This window comes from Biomphalaria glabrata, chromosome 9 (genome assembly GCF_947242115.1).
Source record: "Biomphalaria glabrata chromosome 9, xgBioGlab47.1, whole genome shotgun sequence".
In the NCBI taxonomy this organism is placed as follows: Eukaryota; Metazoa; Mollusca; class Gastropoda; family Planorbidae; genus Biomphalaria; species Biomphalaria glabrata.
In genome coordinates, this window is record NC_074719.1 from 29,443,745 (window position 1) to 29,461,688 (window position 17,944).

The window sequence follows — 17,944 nt, forward strand, 5'->3', positions numbered from 1 at the left end:
AAGAACTTAAGAGCGGGAATTCCCATCATGGTAATTAGTTATATCTGACCTTTGTTGATCAGACTTACTCACATTTGATCTCATTCTATAGAGTGTTTATATTGGCCATGTACGCCCTCCTTTTTTTTCTTACTTAGAACGTGGACTACCCCTCCCAATACTTTTTACCCGTGAATTCCAGGACAGGTATCTTTTATACCCCCCCCCCTTTTATCCACACTACCCCTTAGGAAATAGCCCAACATACAAAGAAATAGCCCAACATACAAAGAAATAGCCCAACATACAAGGAAATAGCCCTACATAAAAGGAAATAGCCCTACATAAAAGGAAATAGCCCAACATACAAAGAAATAGCCCAACATACAAAGAAATAGCCCAACATACAAAGAAATAGCCCAACATACAAAGAAATAGCCCAACATACAAGGAAATAGCCCTACATAAAAGGAAATAGCCCTACATAAAAGGAAATAGCCCAACATACAAAGAAATAGCCCTACATACAAAGAAATAGCCCTACATACAAAGAAATAGCCCTATATACAAAGAAATAGCCCTACATACAAAGAAATAGCCCTACATACAGAGAAATAGCCCTACATACAAAGAAATAGCCCTACATACAAAGAAATAGCCCAACATACAAAGAAATAGCCCTACATACAAAGAAATAGCCCTACATACAAAGAAATAGCCCAACATACAAAGAAATAGCCCTACATACAAAGAACTAGCCCTACATACAAAGAAATAGCCCTACATACAAAGAAATAGCCCAACATACAAAGAAATAGCCCTACATACAAAGAAATAGCCCTACATACAGAGAAATAGCCCTACATACAAAGAAATAGCCCTACATACAAAGAAATAGCCCTACATACTAAGAAATAGCCCTACATACAAAGAAATAGCCCTACATACAAAAAAATAGCCCAACATACAAAGAAATAGCCCTACATACAAAGAAGTAGCCCTACATACAAAGAAATAGCCCTACATACAAAGAAATAGCCCTACATACAAAGAAATAGCCCTACATACAAAGAAATAGCCCTACATACAAAGAAATAGCCCAACATACAAAGAAATAGCCCAACATACAAAGAAATAGCCCAACATACAAAGAAATAGCCCTACATACAAAGAAATAGCCCTACATACAAAGAAATAGCCCTACATACAAAGAAATAGCCCTACATACAAAGAAATAGCCCAACATACAAAGAAATAGCCCAACATACAAAAAAATAGCCCTACATACAAAGAAATAGCCCAACATACAAAGAAATAGCCCTACATACAAAGAAATAGCCCTACATACAAAGAAATAGCCCTACATACAAAGAAATAGCCCTACATACAAAGAAATAGCCCAACATACAAAGAAGTAGCCCTACATACAAAGAAATAGCCCTACATACAAAGAAATAGCCCTACATACAAAGAAATAGCCCTACATACAAAGAAATAGCCCTACATACAAAGAAATAGCCCTACATACAAAGAAGTAGCCCTACATACAAAGAAATAGCCCTACATACAAAGAAATAGCCCTACATACAAAGAAATAGCCCTACATACAAAGAAATAGCCCTACATACAAAGAAATAGCCCAACATACAAAGAAGTAGCCCTACATACAAAGAAATAGCCCTACATACAAAGAAATAGCCCTACATACAAAGAAATAGCCCTACATACAAAGAAATAGCCCTACATACAAAGAAATAGCCCTACATACAAAGAAATAGCCCTACATACAAAGAAGTAGCCCTACATACAAAGAAATAGCCCTACATACAAAGAAATAGCCCTACATACAAAGAAATAGCCCTACATACAAAGAAATAGCCCTACATACAAAGAAATAGCCCTACATACAAAGAAATAGCCCAACATACAAAGAAATAGCCCTACATACAAAGAAATAGCCCTACATACAAAGAAATAGCCCTACATACAAAGAAACAGCCCTACATACAATCTCTGACTATTCATCGACTTTTCATGATCGAAATAGTTCAAACTCTCTCGGAAGCTGAACAGAGCCTGCGGCGCTACTGATCCCAAACTGTATCGGATATTCAGTTCCTTTGGTCTCACAGCTGCACAGAGAGGAGGGAACTGCTGTGTGGTCGACAACGACCCGACCATAGATAATGCCCAGGCTTTCATCCGATAGGACGAAGGATTATCAGAATATAGTCACAAATAATAATAATAATAATAATAATAATAATCTTTATTATCCGTAAGGAAATTTGTCTTACAATTTGTGCATTACACCAAACAAAAAACATTATAACTATAAGAAACCAAAGTGTACATTCACACCAGACGCACTCATAATTTACATGTGACAAAGTTTATACCAGATTGTTCTTATTTAATGATTTGATTGCCAGGGGAACAAAAGAGTGTTTGTGTCTGTTTGTCTTTGCTATCGGTGTCTTGTATCTCTTTTGTGATGGTAAAATCACAAAATCCTGACACAAAGGGTGATTCTTTATTTCGAGGATCTTGTTAGCTTTTTTATAGATGTTTGTCTCAAACAACTGACCAAATGGGGTTTGTTTTTTGCCAATGATTTTGCCAGCAGCATTTAGGATTCTATAAAGTTTATTCCTATTTTTAATGCTCAGATTGCCATACCAGGCAGTGATATTGAAACTTAAAATATTGCAGATGTGAGCGTGATAAAACATAGCCAAGGCCTTTTCACTAACATTAAACGAGGACAGTTTTCTTAGTAGTCGTAATCTTTGCTGCCCTTTTTTGCTGATATAATCAGTATTTGCAGTAAAATTTAGTTTATTGTCTAGGATAGTACCAAGGTATTTAAAGGTTTGCACAATTTCAATAGTCTCTCCAGCTACACGGAAATGATCTGGTTATGATAAGGGATGACCAGGATAAAACCACCGATGACCTGGATATGATCAGGTTATGATAAGGGGTGACCAGGATAAAAACCACCGATGACCCGGATATGATCTGGTTATGATCAGGGATGACCAGGATAAAACCACAGATGACCCGGATATGATCAGGTTATGATAAGGGGTGACCAGGATAAAATCACCGATGACCCGGATATGATAAGGTTATGACGAGGGATGACAATAATTTCCCTTTCACAGGAAAATGTGAAGCTCAAAATTCTTGGGAAAGAAAAGAAAATTAAAGATAACTGAGATTTGTGAAGTAAAAAGATTTTTAAGTAGAGAGAAATGAGCTCTGACACTCTGACATGTCAGTCTGACATGACAGCCTGACTACAGTTTCACTCTCTGGTCCCTTGTCAGCTTTGTCCCATGACTAGAGTCAATTTAGTTCATGTTTAATAGTGGGGCGGAGTTATAATCTCGACATTGCTTAGGGAATTACATTTTGGATTGAACTCAAGGGATTTGTGTCTCTGTAGCGAAAACCAATTGAGAAAAGAATTACTAGCTCGTTGGCCACACTGGCAAACTCTAGTTTAACCTTTCACATTTTTCAAAGTAAGTTTTAAAAAGAAATATATTTGAATTTAGCTATAAACTATGACGAAGTCAGTCGTAGAAGCCTATACTGATACGAGTTGTTCATTAAATGTAAAGTTGCTTTCAGTTTATTGAAAGATTATCGAAGCTTTGCGTATATTTTTACGTAAATATAATCTAGATTCTAGACGTAGATCTAGACTAGATCTTTAGAGTTCTAAATCAGAAGTTTAGGTAGATGTAGATGTTTATATAATGAAAGTACCAATAAATAATTCTACATTTTCACAGACGTTTCTTTGGCTCAGTGGCTATCGTCGTTGGGACATCCAGCTGTCCAGGTGCTCAGTTCGATAGCCAGCTAGAGCAAAGATTCTTATTATTAATAGGCCCTATTATTATTATTATTTTATATTTTATGTAACTTTGAGTTGTATAGTGGAGGTATTGTTTTTCAAATGTATTGTCAATGTTTTTCTTGTTGTTAGTTTTGTTCTCATTTGTTGGATCTACATACTGAATAGGAATAGCAATGTACAAGTGTTTCAACACAATGGTAAACATTATAAGACTTGAATGTTGACCTTTCTAAATATAACATCCAAGACATAAATGTTGACCTTTCTAAATATAAAATCCGTGTACTTAAACTGTTATGACCACTTTTTTTTTTCTTTCAGGATCTACATGTGTTACACATTCGTCCTCTATATTAATGTTTTATTTTTAACATCTTGGTAATAGGGTTGTACTTCAAAAGTTAATTATTCTGAAAATCTTTTCCATATCGACTTGTTATTATCCATTACTTTGTAGTTGTTGTTGAATGTTGTCATTTTATTTGAACTTTTACCATCATTAACTTACTTAAGAACAGCTAGCAAGCCAAGGTTTAAAAGTAAAGAAGTATTAGGCAAGTATTATCAAGTGGAAACATTGGCTAAGCTCTAACAGAAACATTTCAGAAGTTACATTCACAACATCTTTTATTTCATACTCCGATGGCTAGAAAGAGCATCACAACATTTGTAGAAACTCACATTCAAACATGGGAGGGGCTTTAATGGGAGGTATTGACCAGGAGAACAAACAAGCAACTTTTCACTACGAAGTCTTTGCTGACCAACAAGATATAAGATGCAAGTGACTCTATTAGTTCAAGATTCAAATGACCAATAAGAAACTGTTCACACATCTATAAAAACAATCAGTAAAAATTGTAAATAGAAAATTAGAAAAACAAATAAACATGAGTGATAGTTTGTTTTAATTTCAGACAATACTATTTTTGGGTGATTACAACCATTATTTACATAAATGTTAAAATATCCTGTGTTTTTACCAGGGAGCTAGATAACAAATGTAGTACCTATGAGATACTCCATTGGTTGAGTTCTTCTACCAAGCTAAACATGAACAAAGATTTGATTGGTTGACCCGAACGTTTCAAAGAACTTCTGGGTCAAAAAATGTAAACACAAAATGAGAAATACTGCAGGCATGTTAAAATGGAGGTTTTCACACGCACCACTGGTAGCATGAGTTGTTGCCGATGTTGTAACTGGTGTAGATACAGGCTGGGAGGTTGTACCAGGTAGAGGTTTAAATCTACAATTGTAATTTATTGTCTCGTTTCTAATTGTAGAATTACCCTGTAGATAAAATAGTTGAATTCATTAACGTAAAGACTCAATTCACTCACGTAAACACTGACACAGAAGTACACATACACACACATTTTTGCTCTTCATATTTCAAATACATTTTGAGTTTAAATAGCATTTGAATAGTTTAGTTGAACCAATCAGGAAATTATGAGAGATCTAGACTGAACAACTCAACTCGAACTTACAAATTGATCAATGAGAACAAATGCACATCCATTAGAGTTGACTTGACTTTGTTGAACTTGTTGCTTGCCAGACAAGGTAAATGTAAACTGGACCACGTCCCCTGACCTGCCTCTGACTGCTAGAGTCACATCAAACAAGGATTGCCAGACATTGACAACCCTAAGACCTGACATTGGAACCCACTTGGTTAAATCTCCAAGTAATACGATTGGCTGGGATCTGCAGTAGATTATCAAAGAATGCGTTTGGAATAGAATAAAAAACAAAGAACTGAATAGTGAATACCCTCTCTCTCTCTCTCTCTCTCTCTCTCTCTCTCTCTCCATTATATGTATATCATGGGCGTAGCCATAGGGTTTTCGGGGTACAAGCCCCTCACAAAATTAAATTTTGAGTTTTAACCGCTCTTCAATTTAAAACTAAAGAAAACTGCAAGTCACCGAATTCTATGAACGTAGTAAAACTTTTTTTAGGTTTCAAACTTTCCTCCAGAGGGTTTTTGATTTTAAAAGCACATTCAAAAAATGCGCCGACATTAATCGAGAAAAGGAAAGATAGTTTTTCTGGCCACATGACATTCTTGTTAACTGATGGCCGCAAAGTTTGGGAGACTCTACTACGTACATGGAAATAGGCCTACTGATAATGATATATGTTGATATGGTGCGCAAAGGTGCACGCGTTCAATATAATAAAGTATCATTCTCCGCCATGACACTAATGGTTGTTGTTTGTTTATTGCTGACTGTGAACCTAGATCATAATTAACATGGTGGCAGCGGTATATTAATGATCAGAGGTAATCATTAATCAGTATATAAAGGTTAATTGTTTGCAATAATAAATAGACAACAATTCAAGGCTACGCCGTGCAATGGCAGCTAGAAATTTCCTTCCTGTACCCGAGCCGCTCGAGGTAGAAGGAAACATGGCCGCTAATTGGCAAAAGTTTCACCGGAGCTGGTGAAACTATGAGTTAGCCATTAAATTGTCGGAAGAATCAGAGGAGGTCAGAGTGGCCACCTTTCTAACAATTATAGGAACAAAAGCGATGGACATATATGATGGTCTTGAAATTGAGAAGGGAAAAGAAAGAAAGATGGAAGAAATAGTGAACAAATTTGAAAGTTTTTGCATTGGAAAAACGAATGATACTTATGAGCGCTATGTGTTCAATACGCGTGAACAGCAAGAAGGCGAGGACATTGAAAAGTACATAACAAATCTGAGAAGACTAGCAAAAACGTGTAGTTTTGAACGCCTGGAAGATAGCTTGATTAGAGACAGAGTAGTTCTTGGTATTAGACATGAATGCCTCAAAATGAAATTGCTACAAGATAGTAGTCTCACATTGGAAAGGTGCAGAGATATTTGCAGAGCATACGAGACCGCCAACAAACAGTTGAGACAAATACAAGCCGATCCTCCAATCATTGAGAAAGTATCAACACCTTCAAGAACAAACATTCAGAAAGGTAAATGCAGGTATTGTGGAAGGATTCACGAATACATTAAAGCAAAGTGCCCTGCATGGGGTAAAATGTGCCTAGCATGCAAGGGGAGACATCATTTTGCTGTGATGTGCAAAAAGAAAATTCAGCAGGTGTCAGATGATATGTCTAACGATGAAAGACAGCTACAGTCGGACACAAGAGATAATGTCATGATGGTAAAAAATGAATGGGTGATGTCTTTGGAGAACCACAAAACGAAAAGGATGACAGCAGTTATGACAGTAAATGGTCACCGTGTAAGGTTTCAAATGGATAGTGGAGCTGATGTAAATACCATCCAGGAAAAATACGTAAAAAAGAATCAGATAGAAAAGGCAACGCAAAGATTACTAATGTGGAATAAGACTGAAATGAGACCCATAGGGAAAGCCACTCTAACGACGAGAAATGAGAAAACTAACGAAACATTTGAGGTGGAATATATAGTTGTACCAAATAATCTAGCATGCCTTCTAGGTCATGAAACTTTAACAAGAATGAAGTTAATTAAAGTCAATAAAGATAGGTTCATAGCATCAGTAGTGAATAACCAAGAAGAAGACTATAGTCCAAAGTTTACTGGTGATTTGGGTGACTTAGGAGAAGTGTCTTTAAAGATTGATAGCAGCATTAAGCCCAAGGTTCCTCCGTGTAGAAAGATCCCTATTGCTTTACAAGAAAGAGTTAAGGAGGAGTTAAAGACCCTAGTGCAGAGAGGAATCATAGAACCAGTGATAGAGCCTACAGAGTGGGTGAGTCAGATGGCAATTGTGGAAAAAGCTAATGGAAAAATTAGGATCTGCATAGATCCACAAGCCCTGAATAAAGTTTTACTAAGGGAATTCTATAATCTTGCTACTTTAGATGACATATTGGCAGATTTGAACGATGCCAAAATATTCAGCAAATTGGATGTGCAAGAAGCTTTCTGGCATGTCAGACTAGACACAGCGTCATCTAATTTGACAGCAATGATAACCCATTTTGGTAGATACAAATGGAAACGATTACCATTTGGACTGAAAGTGAGTTCAGAAATTTTTCAGAGACGATTAAATCTAGCACTAGAAGGACTGAAAGGCTGTTTCAATTACGTTGATGATATTATAGTGGTAGGAAGAGGAAGAACGAAAGAAGAAGCACTCAGAAATCATGATATTAACCTAAGAGAGCTGATGAAGAGATGTCAAGAAAAGAAGATTAAACTGAACCATGAAAAGTCTGTTTTTAGAACAGCTGAGATTAATTTTTTGGGTCATATTATTACAGAAGCAGGAATAAAACCAGACCCGAACAAAGTATCTGCGATTTTGAGTTTGAATGCTCCAAAAGATATTTCATCAGTCCGAAGATTCTGTGGCATGGTTCAATATCTTGCAAGATTTGTTCCAGATTTGTCGACATATTTACAGCCCATAACAGAGTTGATCAGAAAGAACACACCATTTGTTTGGTCTGATCAATGCACACGAGCTTTCAACAAGATAAAACAGAAAATATCGACTTATGGCACATTGATATATTTTGACCCTAACAAAGAGCTTACATTACAAGCAGATAGTAGCCAAAATGGGTTAGGAGCAGCGTTATTACAAGATGGCAGTCCAATAGCATATGCTTCTAGATCATTAACTGATACTCAGAAAAGATGGGCACAGATTGAAAAAGAATTGTTAGCAGTGGTTGTTGGTTTGGAACGTTTTGACCAGTATACGTATGGCAGGACAGTTATAGTTCAGAATGACCATAAACCACTGGAAAACATCCTTCAAAAACCACTCAGTTCTGCTCCGAGAAGGCTACAAAGTCTAATGATGCGTCTTTATCGTTACGATATCCAGTTTCAATATGTCAAAGGCAAAAATTTGTTCATAGTTGATACTTTGAGTAGAGACCCATCAGAGGAAAAGAGTGATATCCCTGATGTTTGTGTCAATACAGTCGGACTGGCAATACCAGATGCAGTGCTGGAGAAAGTCAGAATCGAGACAGAGAAAGATAGAACAATGCAAACACTTATTCAGTATATCCTAAATGGATGGCCAGACAAACATAATAGTTTACCTGAACTCAAACAATATTTTTCACTAAGAGACATGTTAACATACGAAGACGGACTCCTGTTGAAAGGAGAACAAATAATCATACCGATATCACTTCGCAAGGAAATAGAAGAAAAACTCCATGCAGCACATCTGGGAGTAGACTCAATGAAAAGAAGAGCAAAAGAAACAGTTTTCTGGCCTGGATTATCAGCTCGAATACAGGAAATAGCCAACTCATGCTACATTTGTCAGAAAAATAAACCAGCAAACCAGAGAGATCATCACGAAATAGGTTCTAATCCGTGGGAAAAGATTGGAATTGATTTATTTCAAATGTGTGACCAACAATATCTAGCCATAGTGGACTATTATTCAAATTTCATAGAGGTAGAAAACATGCAGTTGACAACAACACACGCAATTATAAAGAAACTGAAAGTTTTATTTGCAAGATATGGGGTGCCCAAAGTTTGTATAGCGGACCTCAGTTCACATCGGAATATTTTTCCAAATTTATGATGGAATGGGGAGTGACTCATTTGAAATCTTCTCCAGGACACCATCAATCCAATGGAAAAGCTGAGTCAGCAGTTAAAATTTTGAAGAACATAATGAAAAAATCTAGAGAATCAAAGTCAGATGCTTATGAAGCTCTTCTGGAATTTAGAAATACTCCAAGGCAAGACACAAATCTAAGCCCAGTTCAGATGTTTTTTGGTCGGATGACTCGAACACTGATACCAAACAAAAGGAGTAACATTAAGATTTCTACATGTCAAGAGAACATTATGAGAAGGAAAGAAAAACGTCAGATGAGTGTAAAAACATCTTATGATAAGAGGTCAAGAAATTTAAGTCAGCTGAAAACTGGACAGATGGTCTATTTCCAATCTCCTAATGACCCTACATGGAGACGTGGAAGAATCCAGTCTCAAGTCAATCAGAGAGCTTACATTATTCGAGGTGACAATGGTGCAGTGTACCAAAGAAACAGAGTGCATATTAACCCGAACAGAGAAACAGAAGAAGATATATTTCCCGATACTGATAACAACATACAGGACAATAGAACTCAGGATCAACACGTTCGCCACTCATCAACTGATCATTCCCTGCGACCAAGGGATCAGTTGAAGAAACCGACAAGATTCAATGACTATGTGTCTTAATGAACTATTGAATGTTGATTTTTAAATGTGATATGTTTCATATTGATTGAAGCGTATACATGTATGTTACGTTTAGTTGTTTATGTTGTTGTTGTTTTTTTTTTTTCTATGATACTCCCCGAAATGTTTTTTTTTTTTTTAAATTTTTTTTTAAAGAAAAGGGGATGTTGATATGGTGCGCAAAGGTGCACGCGTTCAATATAATAAAGTATCATTCTCCGCCATGACACTAATGGTTGTTGTTTGTTTATTGCTGACTGTGAACCTAGATCATAATTTACAATATATATATATATATATATATATATATATATATATATATATATATGTATCTCTCTCTTTCTCTCTCTCTTTCTCTCTCTCTGTCTCGGTCTCTCTCTCTCTCTCTATCTATCTATATATATCTATATATATATATATACTACCCTGACATTACCCGCGGCCTGCGGGTCTAAGTTTGTGTTTACTAATCTAGTGGATTGGATTTAGATGTATGTTAAACTTAGCTAATAATTCTTTCAAGTTTTTTCTCTTTCGCTACGAAAATAAAATTAATTTTGCGAAAACGAGTTTTAGACCTAGGCATGGAAAGATGTGTAACATTACGATATTGTCTAATGAAAGAATGTTCGTCAGGAAATTTGTAGTCACAGATATAAGGAACTAATTAAAAAAAAATGGTTTTGAAACACAAATCTGAAGGTTAATTTTATTATATAATGAAATCAAGGGACCTTTTTTTTTGTATTTTCATGTGTCAAAGTAAAAAAACTATCTGCGCAAAGTGTATTTCTTAAAATTATATATAGATCTATATCCTTTCGATCTTTTCTCATGTCAACATTGTAAACATGGCCTAGATCCATAAATACTATAGCTTTAATAGAGTCGGACAAGATTGGTCAAGCGGTTTTGATTTCTATTCGTCACATACATACGCCTTACTTTATACTTTATAGTATAAATAGTATAGATATATACATAAATTTGTGCAAAATATTGGGTACAAATAGTTATTTATTAAAGAGAATGCATTTTAAAAACTTAGCAAGTAGAAATATAAATGAAGAAGAAGGTGTGGATCTTATTTACATTGTCTACTCCTAGTCCATGGCAATGAGGACGTAAAAGTTGACTAGGTTGAAAGGGGGGTAAGGCGCAGAATGTTATCTCTTTAAAGCCCAAAGTAGAAGATGCTGTGTACAACAGAAAGATATCTTCTGAGGATATTAGAGTGGCGAATCTAAACTCGAGCTGAGCTGTGTTTGATGAGAGCTGAGTTGTGTTTGATGAGAGCTGAGTTGTGTTGGATGAGAGCTGAGTTGTGTTTGATGAGAGCTAAGTTGTGTTTGATGAGAGCTGAGTTGTGTTTGATGAGAGCTGAGTTGTGTTTGATGAAAGCTGAGTTGTGTTTGATGAAAGCTGAGTTGTGTTTGATGAGAGCTGAGTTGTGTATGATGAAAGCTGAGATGTTATTGATGAGAGCTGAGTTGTGTTTGATGAGAGCTGAGTTGTGTATGATGAAAGCTGAGTTGTGTTTGATGAGAGCTGAGTTGTAATTGATGAGAGCCGAGTTGTGTATGATGAGAGCTGAGTTGTGTTTGATGAGAGCTGAGTTGTGTTTGATGAGAGCTGAGTTGTGTTTGATGAAAGCTGAGTTGTGTTTGATGAAAGCTGAGTTGTGTTTGATGAGAGCTGAGTTGTGTTTGATGAAAGCTGAGATGTTATTGATGAGAGCTGAGTTGTGTTTGATGAAATCTGAGCTGTTATTGATGAGAGCTGAGTTGTGTTTGATGAGAGCTCAGTTGTGTTTGATGAAAGCTGAGTTGTGTTTGATGAGAGCTGAGTTGTGTTTGATGAAAGCTGAGTTGTGTTTCATGAGAGCTGAGTTGTGTATGATGAAAGCTGAGCTGTTATTGATGACAGCTGAGTTGTGTTTGATGAAAGCTGAGCTGTTATTGATGAGAGATGAGTTGTGTTTGATGAGAGCTGAGTTGTGTTTGATGAGAGTGAGTTGTGTTTGATGAAAGCTGAGTTGTGTTTGATGAGAGTTGAGTTGTGTTTGATGAAAGCTGAGTTGTGTTTGATGAGAGCTGAGTTGTGTTTGTTGAGAGCTGAGTTGTGATTGATGAGAGCTGAGCTGTTATTGATGAGAGCTGAGTTGTGTTTGATGAGAGTTGAGTTGTGTTTGATGAGAGTTGAGTTGTGTTTGATGAAAGCTGAGTTGTGTTTGATGAGAGTTGAGTTGTGTTTGATGAAAGCTGAGTTGTGTTTGATGAGAGCTGAGCTGTGTTTCATGAAATCTGAGTTGTGTTTGATGAGAGCTGAGTTGTGTTTGATGAGAGCTGAGTTGTGTTTGATGAGAGCTAAGTTGAGTTTGATGAGAGCTGAGTTGTGTATGATGAAAGCTAAGCTGTTATTGATGAGAGCTCAGTTGTGTTTGATGAGAGCTGAGTTGTGTTTGATGAGAGCTGAGTTGTGTTTGATGAAAGCTGAGTTGTGTTTGATGAAAGCTGAGTTGTGTTTGATGAGAGCTGAGTTGTGTTTGATGAAAGCTCAGTTGTGTATGATGAAAGCTGAGTTGTGTTTGATGAGAGCTGAGTTGTGTTTGATGAGAGCTGAGTTGTGTTTGATGAGAGCTGAATTGTGTTTGATGAGAGCTGAGTTGTGTTTGATGAGAGCTGAGTTGTGTATGATGAAAGCTGAGTTGTGTTTGATGAAAGCTGAGTTGTGTTTGATGAGAGCTGAGTTGTGTATGATGAAATGTGAGATGTTATTGATGAGAGCTGAGTTGTGTTTGATGAAAGCTGAGCTGTTATTGATGAGAACTAAGTTGTGTTTGATGAGAGCTCAATTGTGTTCGATGAAAGCTGAGTTGTGTTTGATGAGAGCTGAGTTGTGTATGATGAAAGCTGAGCTGTTATTGATGAGAGCTGAGTTGTGTTTGATGAAAGCTGAGCTGTTATTGATGAGAGCTGAGTTGTGTTTGATGAGAGCTGAGTTGTGTTTGATGAGAGCTGAGTTGTGTTTGATGAGAGCTGAGTTGTGTTTGATGAGAGCTGAGTTGTGTTTGATGAGAGCTAAGTTGTGTTTGATGAAAGCTGAGTTGTGTTTGATGAGAGCTAAGTTGAGTTTGATGAGAGCTGAGTTGTGTATGATGAAAGCTGAGCTGTTATTGATGAGAGCTGAGTTGTGTTTGATGAGAGCTGAGTTGTGTTTGATGAGAGTTGAGTTGTGTTTGATGAGAGTTGAGTTGTGTTTGATGAAAGCTGAGTTGTGTTTGATGAGAGTTGAGTTGTGTTTGATGAAAGCTGAGTTGTGTTTGATGAGAGATGAGCTGTGTTTGATGAAAGCTGAGTTGTGTTTGATGAAAGCTGAGTTGTGTTTGATGAGAGCTGAGTTGTGTTTGATGAGAGCTAAGTTGTGTTTGATGAGAGCTGAGTTGTGTTTGATGAGAGCTAAGTTGTGTTTGATGAGAGCTGAGTTGTGTTTGATGAAAGCTGAGCTGTTATTGATGAGAGCTCAGTTCTGTTTGATGAGAGCTCAATTGTGTTTGATGAAAGCTGAGTTGTGTTTGATGAGAGCTGAGTTGTGTTTGATGAAATCTGAGTTGTGTTTGATGAGAGCTGAGTTGTGTATGATTAAAGCTGAGCTGTTATTGATGAGAGCTGAGTTGTGTTTGATGAATGCTGAGCTGTTAATGATGAGAGCTGAGTTGTGTTTGATGAGAGCTGAGTTGTGTTTGATGAGAGCTTAGTTGTGTTTGATGAAAGCTGAGTTGTGTTTGACGAGAGCTAAGTTGAGTTTGATGAGAGCTGAGTTGTGTATGATGAAAGCTGAGCTGTTATTGATGAGAGCTGAGTTGTGTTTGATGAGAGCTGAGTTGTGTTTGATGAGAGCTTAGTTGTGTATGATGAAAGCTGAGCTGTTATTGATGAGAGCTGAGTTGTGTTTGATGAGAGCTGAGTTGTGTATGATGAAAGCTGAGCTGTTATTGATGAGAGCTGAGTTGTGTTTGACGAGAGCTAAGTTGAGTTTGATGAGAGCTGAGTTGTGTATGATGAAAGCTGAGCTGTTATTGATGAGAGCTGAGTTGTGTTTGATGAGAGCTGAGTTGTGTTTGATGAGAGTTGAGTTGTGTTTGATGAGAGTTGAGTTGTGTTTGATGAAAGCTGAGTTGTGTTTGATGAGAGTTGAGTTGTGTTTGATGAGAGATGAGCTGTGTTTGATGAAAGCTGAGTTATGTTTGATGAAAGCTGAGTTGTGTTTGATGAGAGCTGAGTTGTGTTTGATGAGAGCTAAGTTGTGTTTGATGAGAGCTGAGTTGTGTTTGATGAAAGCTGAGCTGTTATTGATGAGAGCTCAGTTCTGTTTGATGAGAGCTCAATTGTGTTTGATGAAAGCTGAGTTGTGTTTGATGAAAGCTGAGCTGTTATTGATGAGAGCTCAGTTGTGTTTGATGAGAGCTCAGTTGTGTTTGATGAAAGCTGAGTTGTGTTTGATGAGAGCTGAGCTGTGTTTCATGAAATCTGAGTTGTGTTTGATGAGAGCTGAGTTGTGTTTGATGAGAGCTGAGTTGTGTTTGATGAGAGCTAAGTTGAGTTTGATGAGAGCTGAGTTGTGTATGATGAAAGCTAAGCTGTTATTGATGAGAGCTCAGTTGTGTTTGATGAGAGCTGAGTTGTGTTTGATGAGAGCTGAGTTGTGTTTGATGAAAGCTGAGTTGTGTTTGATGAAAGCTGAGTTGTGTTTGATGAGAGCTGAGTTGTGTTTGATGAAAGCTCAGTTGTGTATGATGAAAGCTGAGTTGTGTTTGATGAGAGCTGAGTTGTGTTTGATGAGAGCTGAGTTGTGTTTGATGAGAGCTGAATTGTGTTTGATGAGAGCTGAGTTGTGTTTGATGAGAGCTGAGTTGTGTATGATGAAAGCTGAGTTGTGTTTGATGAAAGCTGAGTTGTGTTTGATGAGAGCTGAGTTGTGTATGATGAAATGTGAGATGTTATTGATGAGAGCTGAGTTGTGTTTGATGAAAGCTGAGCTGTTATTGATGAGAACTAAGTTGTGTTTGATGAGAGCTCAATTGTGTTCGATGAAAGCTGAGTTGTGTTTGATGAGAGCTGAGTTGTGTATGATGAAAGCTGAGCTGTTATTGATGAGAGCTGAGTTGTGTTTGATGAAAGCTGAGCTGTTATTGATGAGAGCTGAGTTGTGTTTGATGAGAGCTGAGTTGTGTTTGATGAGAGCTGAGTTGTGTTTGATGAGAGCTGAGTTGTGTTTGATGAGAGCTGAGTTGTGTTTGATGAGAGCTAAGTTGTGTTTGATGAAAGCTGAGTTGTGTTTGATGAGAGCTAAGTTGAGTTTGATGAGAGCTGAGTTGTGTATGATGAAAGCTGAGCTGTTATTGATGAGAGCTGAGTTGTGTTTGATGAGAGCTGAGTTGTGTTTGATGAGAGTTGAGTTGTGTTTGATGAGAGTTGAGTTGTGTTTGATGAAAGCTGAGTTGTGTTTGATGAGAGTTGAGTTGTGTTTGATGAAAGCTGAGTTGTGTTTGATGAGAGATGAGCTGTGTTTGATGAAAGCTGAGTTGTGTTTGATGAAAGCTGAGTTGTGTTTGATGAGAGCTGAGTTGTGTTTGATGAGAGCTAAGTTGTGTTTGATGAGAGCTGAGTTGTGTTTGATGAGAGCTAAGTTGTGTTTGATGAGAGCTGAGTTGTGTTTGATGAAAGCTGAGCTGTTATTGATGAGAGCTCAGTTCTGTTTGATGAGAGCTCAATTGTGTTTGATGAAAGCTGAGTTGTGTTTGATGAGAGCTGAGTTGTGTTTGATGAAATCTGAGTTGTGTTTGATGAGAGCTGAGTTGTGTATGATTAAAGCTGAGCTGTTATTGATGAGAGCTGAGTTGTGTTTGATGAATGCTGAGCTGTTAATGATGAGAGCTGAGTTGTGTTTGATGAGAGCTGAGTTGTGTTTGATGAGAGCTTAGTTGTGTTTGATGAAAGCTGAGTTGTGTTTGACGAGAGCTAAGTTGAGTTTGATGAGAGCTGAGTTGTGTATGATGAAAGCTGAGCTGTTATTGATGAGAGCTGAGTTGTGTTTGATGAGAGCTGAGTTGTGTTTGATGAGAGCTTAGTTGTGTATGATGAAAGCTGAGCTGTTATTGATGAGAGCTGAGTTGTGTTTGATGAGAGCTGAGTTGTGTATGATGAAAGCTGAGCTGTTATTGATGAGAGCTGAGTTGTGTTTGACGAGAGCTAAGTTGAGTTTGATGAGAGCTGAGTTGTGTATGATGAAAGCTGAGCTGTTATTGATGAGAGCTGAGTTGTGTTTGATGAGAGCTGAGTTGTGTTTGATGAGAGTTGAGTTGTGTTTGATGAGAGTTGAGTTGTGTTTGATGAAAGCTGAGTTGTGTTTGATGAGAGTTGAGTTGTGTTTGATGAGAGATGAGCTGTGTTTGATGAAAGCTGAGTTATGTTTGATGAAAGCTGAGTTGTGTTTGATGAGAGCTGAGTTGTGTTTGATGAGAGCTAAGTTGTGTTTGATGAGAGCTGAGTTGTGTTTGATGAAAGCTGAGCTGTTATTGATGAGAGCTCAGTTCTGTTTGATGAGAGCTCAATTGTGTTTGATGAAAGCTGAGTTGTGTTTGATGAAAGCTGAGCTGTTATTGATGAGAGCTCAGTTGTGTTTGATGAGAGCTCAGTTGTGTTTGATGAAAGCTGAGTTGTGTTTGATGAGAGCTGAGTTGTGTTTGATGAAAGCTGAGTTGTGTTTGATGAGAGCTGAGTTGTGTTTGATGAAAGCTGAGCTGTTATTGATGAGAGCTGAGTTGTGTTTGATGAAAGCTGAGCTGTTATTGATGAGAGCTGAGTTGTGTTTGATGAGAGCTGAGTTGTGTTTGATGAGAGCTGAGTTGTGTTTGATGAGAGCTGAGTTGTGTTTGATGAAAGCTGAGTTGTGTTTGATGAGAGCTGAGTTGTGTTTGATGAGAGCTGAGTTGTGTTTGATGAGCGCCTCAATGCTTCATGAAAACCTTCCATCCCCCAATCTCTACAAAAGAGATAGGACCAGTGTACACTTAGGATGTTATAACATGAACATTGTGCTATACCAGAGGTTCTCAACCTATTAAGCTCGGCGACCCCTTTTTACAATCCCACACTCTGCCACAAACCCACACTAACACACACACAATAGAAGAATAGACAAAATACAATTTATATTTTTGATGGTTTTAGGCTACCCCTGACAAATCGTCATCGACCCCGAAAGGGGTCGCGACCCACAGGTTGAGAACCCCTGTGCTATACAAAGGAATTATAAAAACTTTATTTAAAATTATGCTATGTTAGAAAAAAAAAAAGAAAGTTCTTACCCAAAATAAAAGATGGGTGCTGTGTAGAAGAGACAAAAGTTTTCTCCATTTGTTTTGCAGTCAGCAGACTTGATGGTGTATGTATCGGTGGAGTTAAAATTGACGTAGACTCCATTGGCTGAATACAGGACACTTGGCTGAAACTAAACGTCAACACGACCAGATTAACCTTTTGGTTTGAGTTCTTAGACTATTAACTCTTTTACTTTGGTTTCATTTAGAATAAACATTCTCGAGAGAAATAGTACAGCATATCACGTATTAGTAGAACATTGAACACAGTTTCAAATGTTCTGAAAGAATTGGGTGAATTATCAGAATGGTTCCTTGTCGAACATTTCTGGTTATATAAAACTGACTTAAACTACGGGACTGAACTTGAAGAGATCTGCTCGAGTTTTTGATATTTAACCCTTAAAACGCGTGTGGTAGTTTAGTCTCTAAACATCAGAATTGTCATTCCATTTTTTATGAACTCATTGTAAAACAGCTCAGCACTGTAAGGGTTAATAAACAGGATGAGA

At 37.3% G+C, this 17,944-nt stretch overlaps 1 protein-coding gene across 1 annotated transcript in view; it reads right to left on the bottom strand.

Moving 5' to 3' along the window:
- Positions 1 to 4,741: 4,741 nt before the first annotated feature.
- LOC106053523 (uncharacterized) overlaps positions 4,742 to 17,944 on the bottom strand; it is a 59,661-nt gene continuing 46,458 nt past the window's right edge. Inside the window, exons 17-19 of the mRNA XM_056041581.1 lie at positions 17,421 to 17,563; positions 5,344 to 5,563; positions 4,742 to 5,143 (exon numbers count right to left, since the gene is read on the bottom strand). Coding sequence (XP_055897556.1) covers positions 4,898 to 5,143; positions 5,344 to 5,563; positions 17,421 to 17,563 — 609 coding nt within the window. The 3' untranslated portion in view covers positions 4,742 to 4,897. The remainder of the gene's footprint in view (positions 5,144 to 5,343; positions 5,564 to 17,420; positions 17,564 to 17,944) is intronic.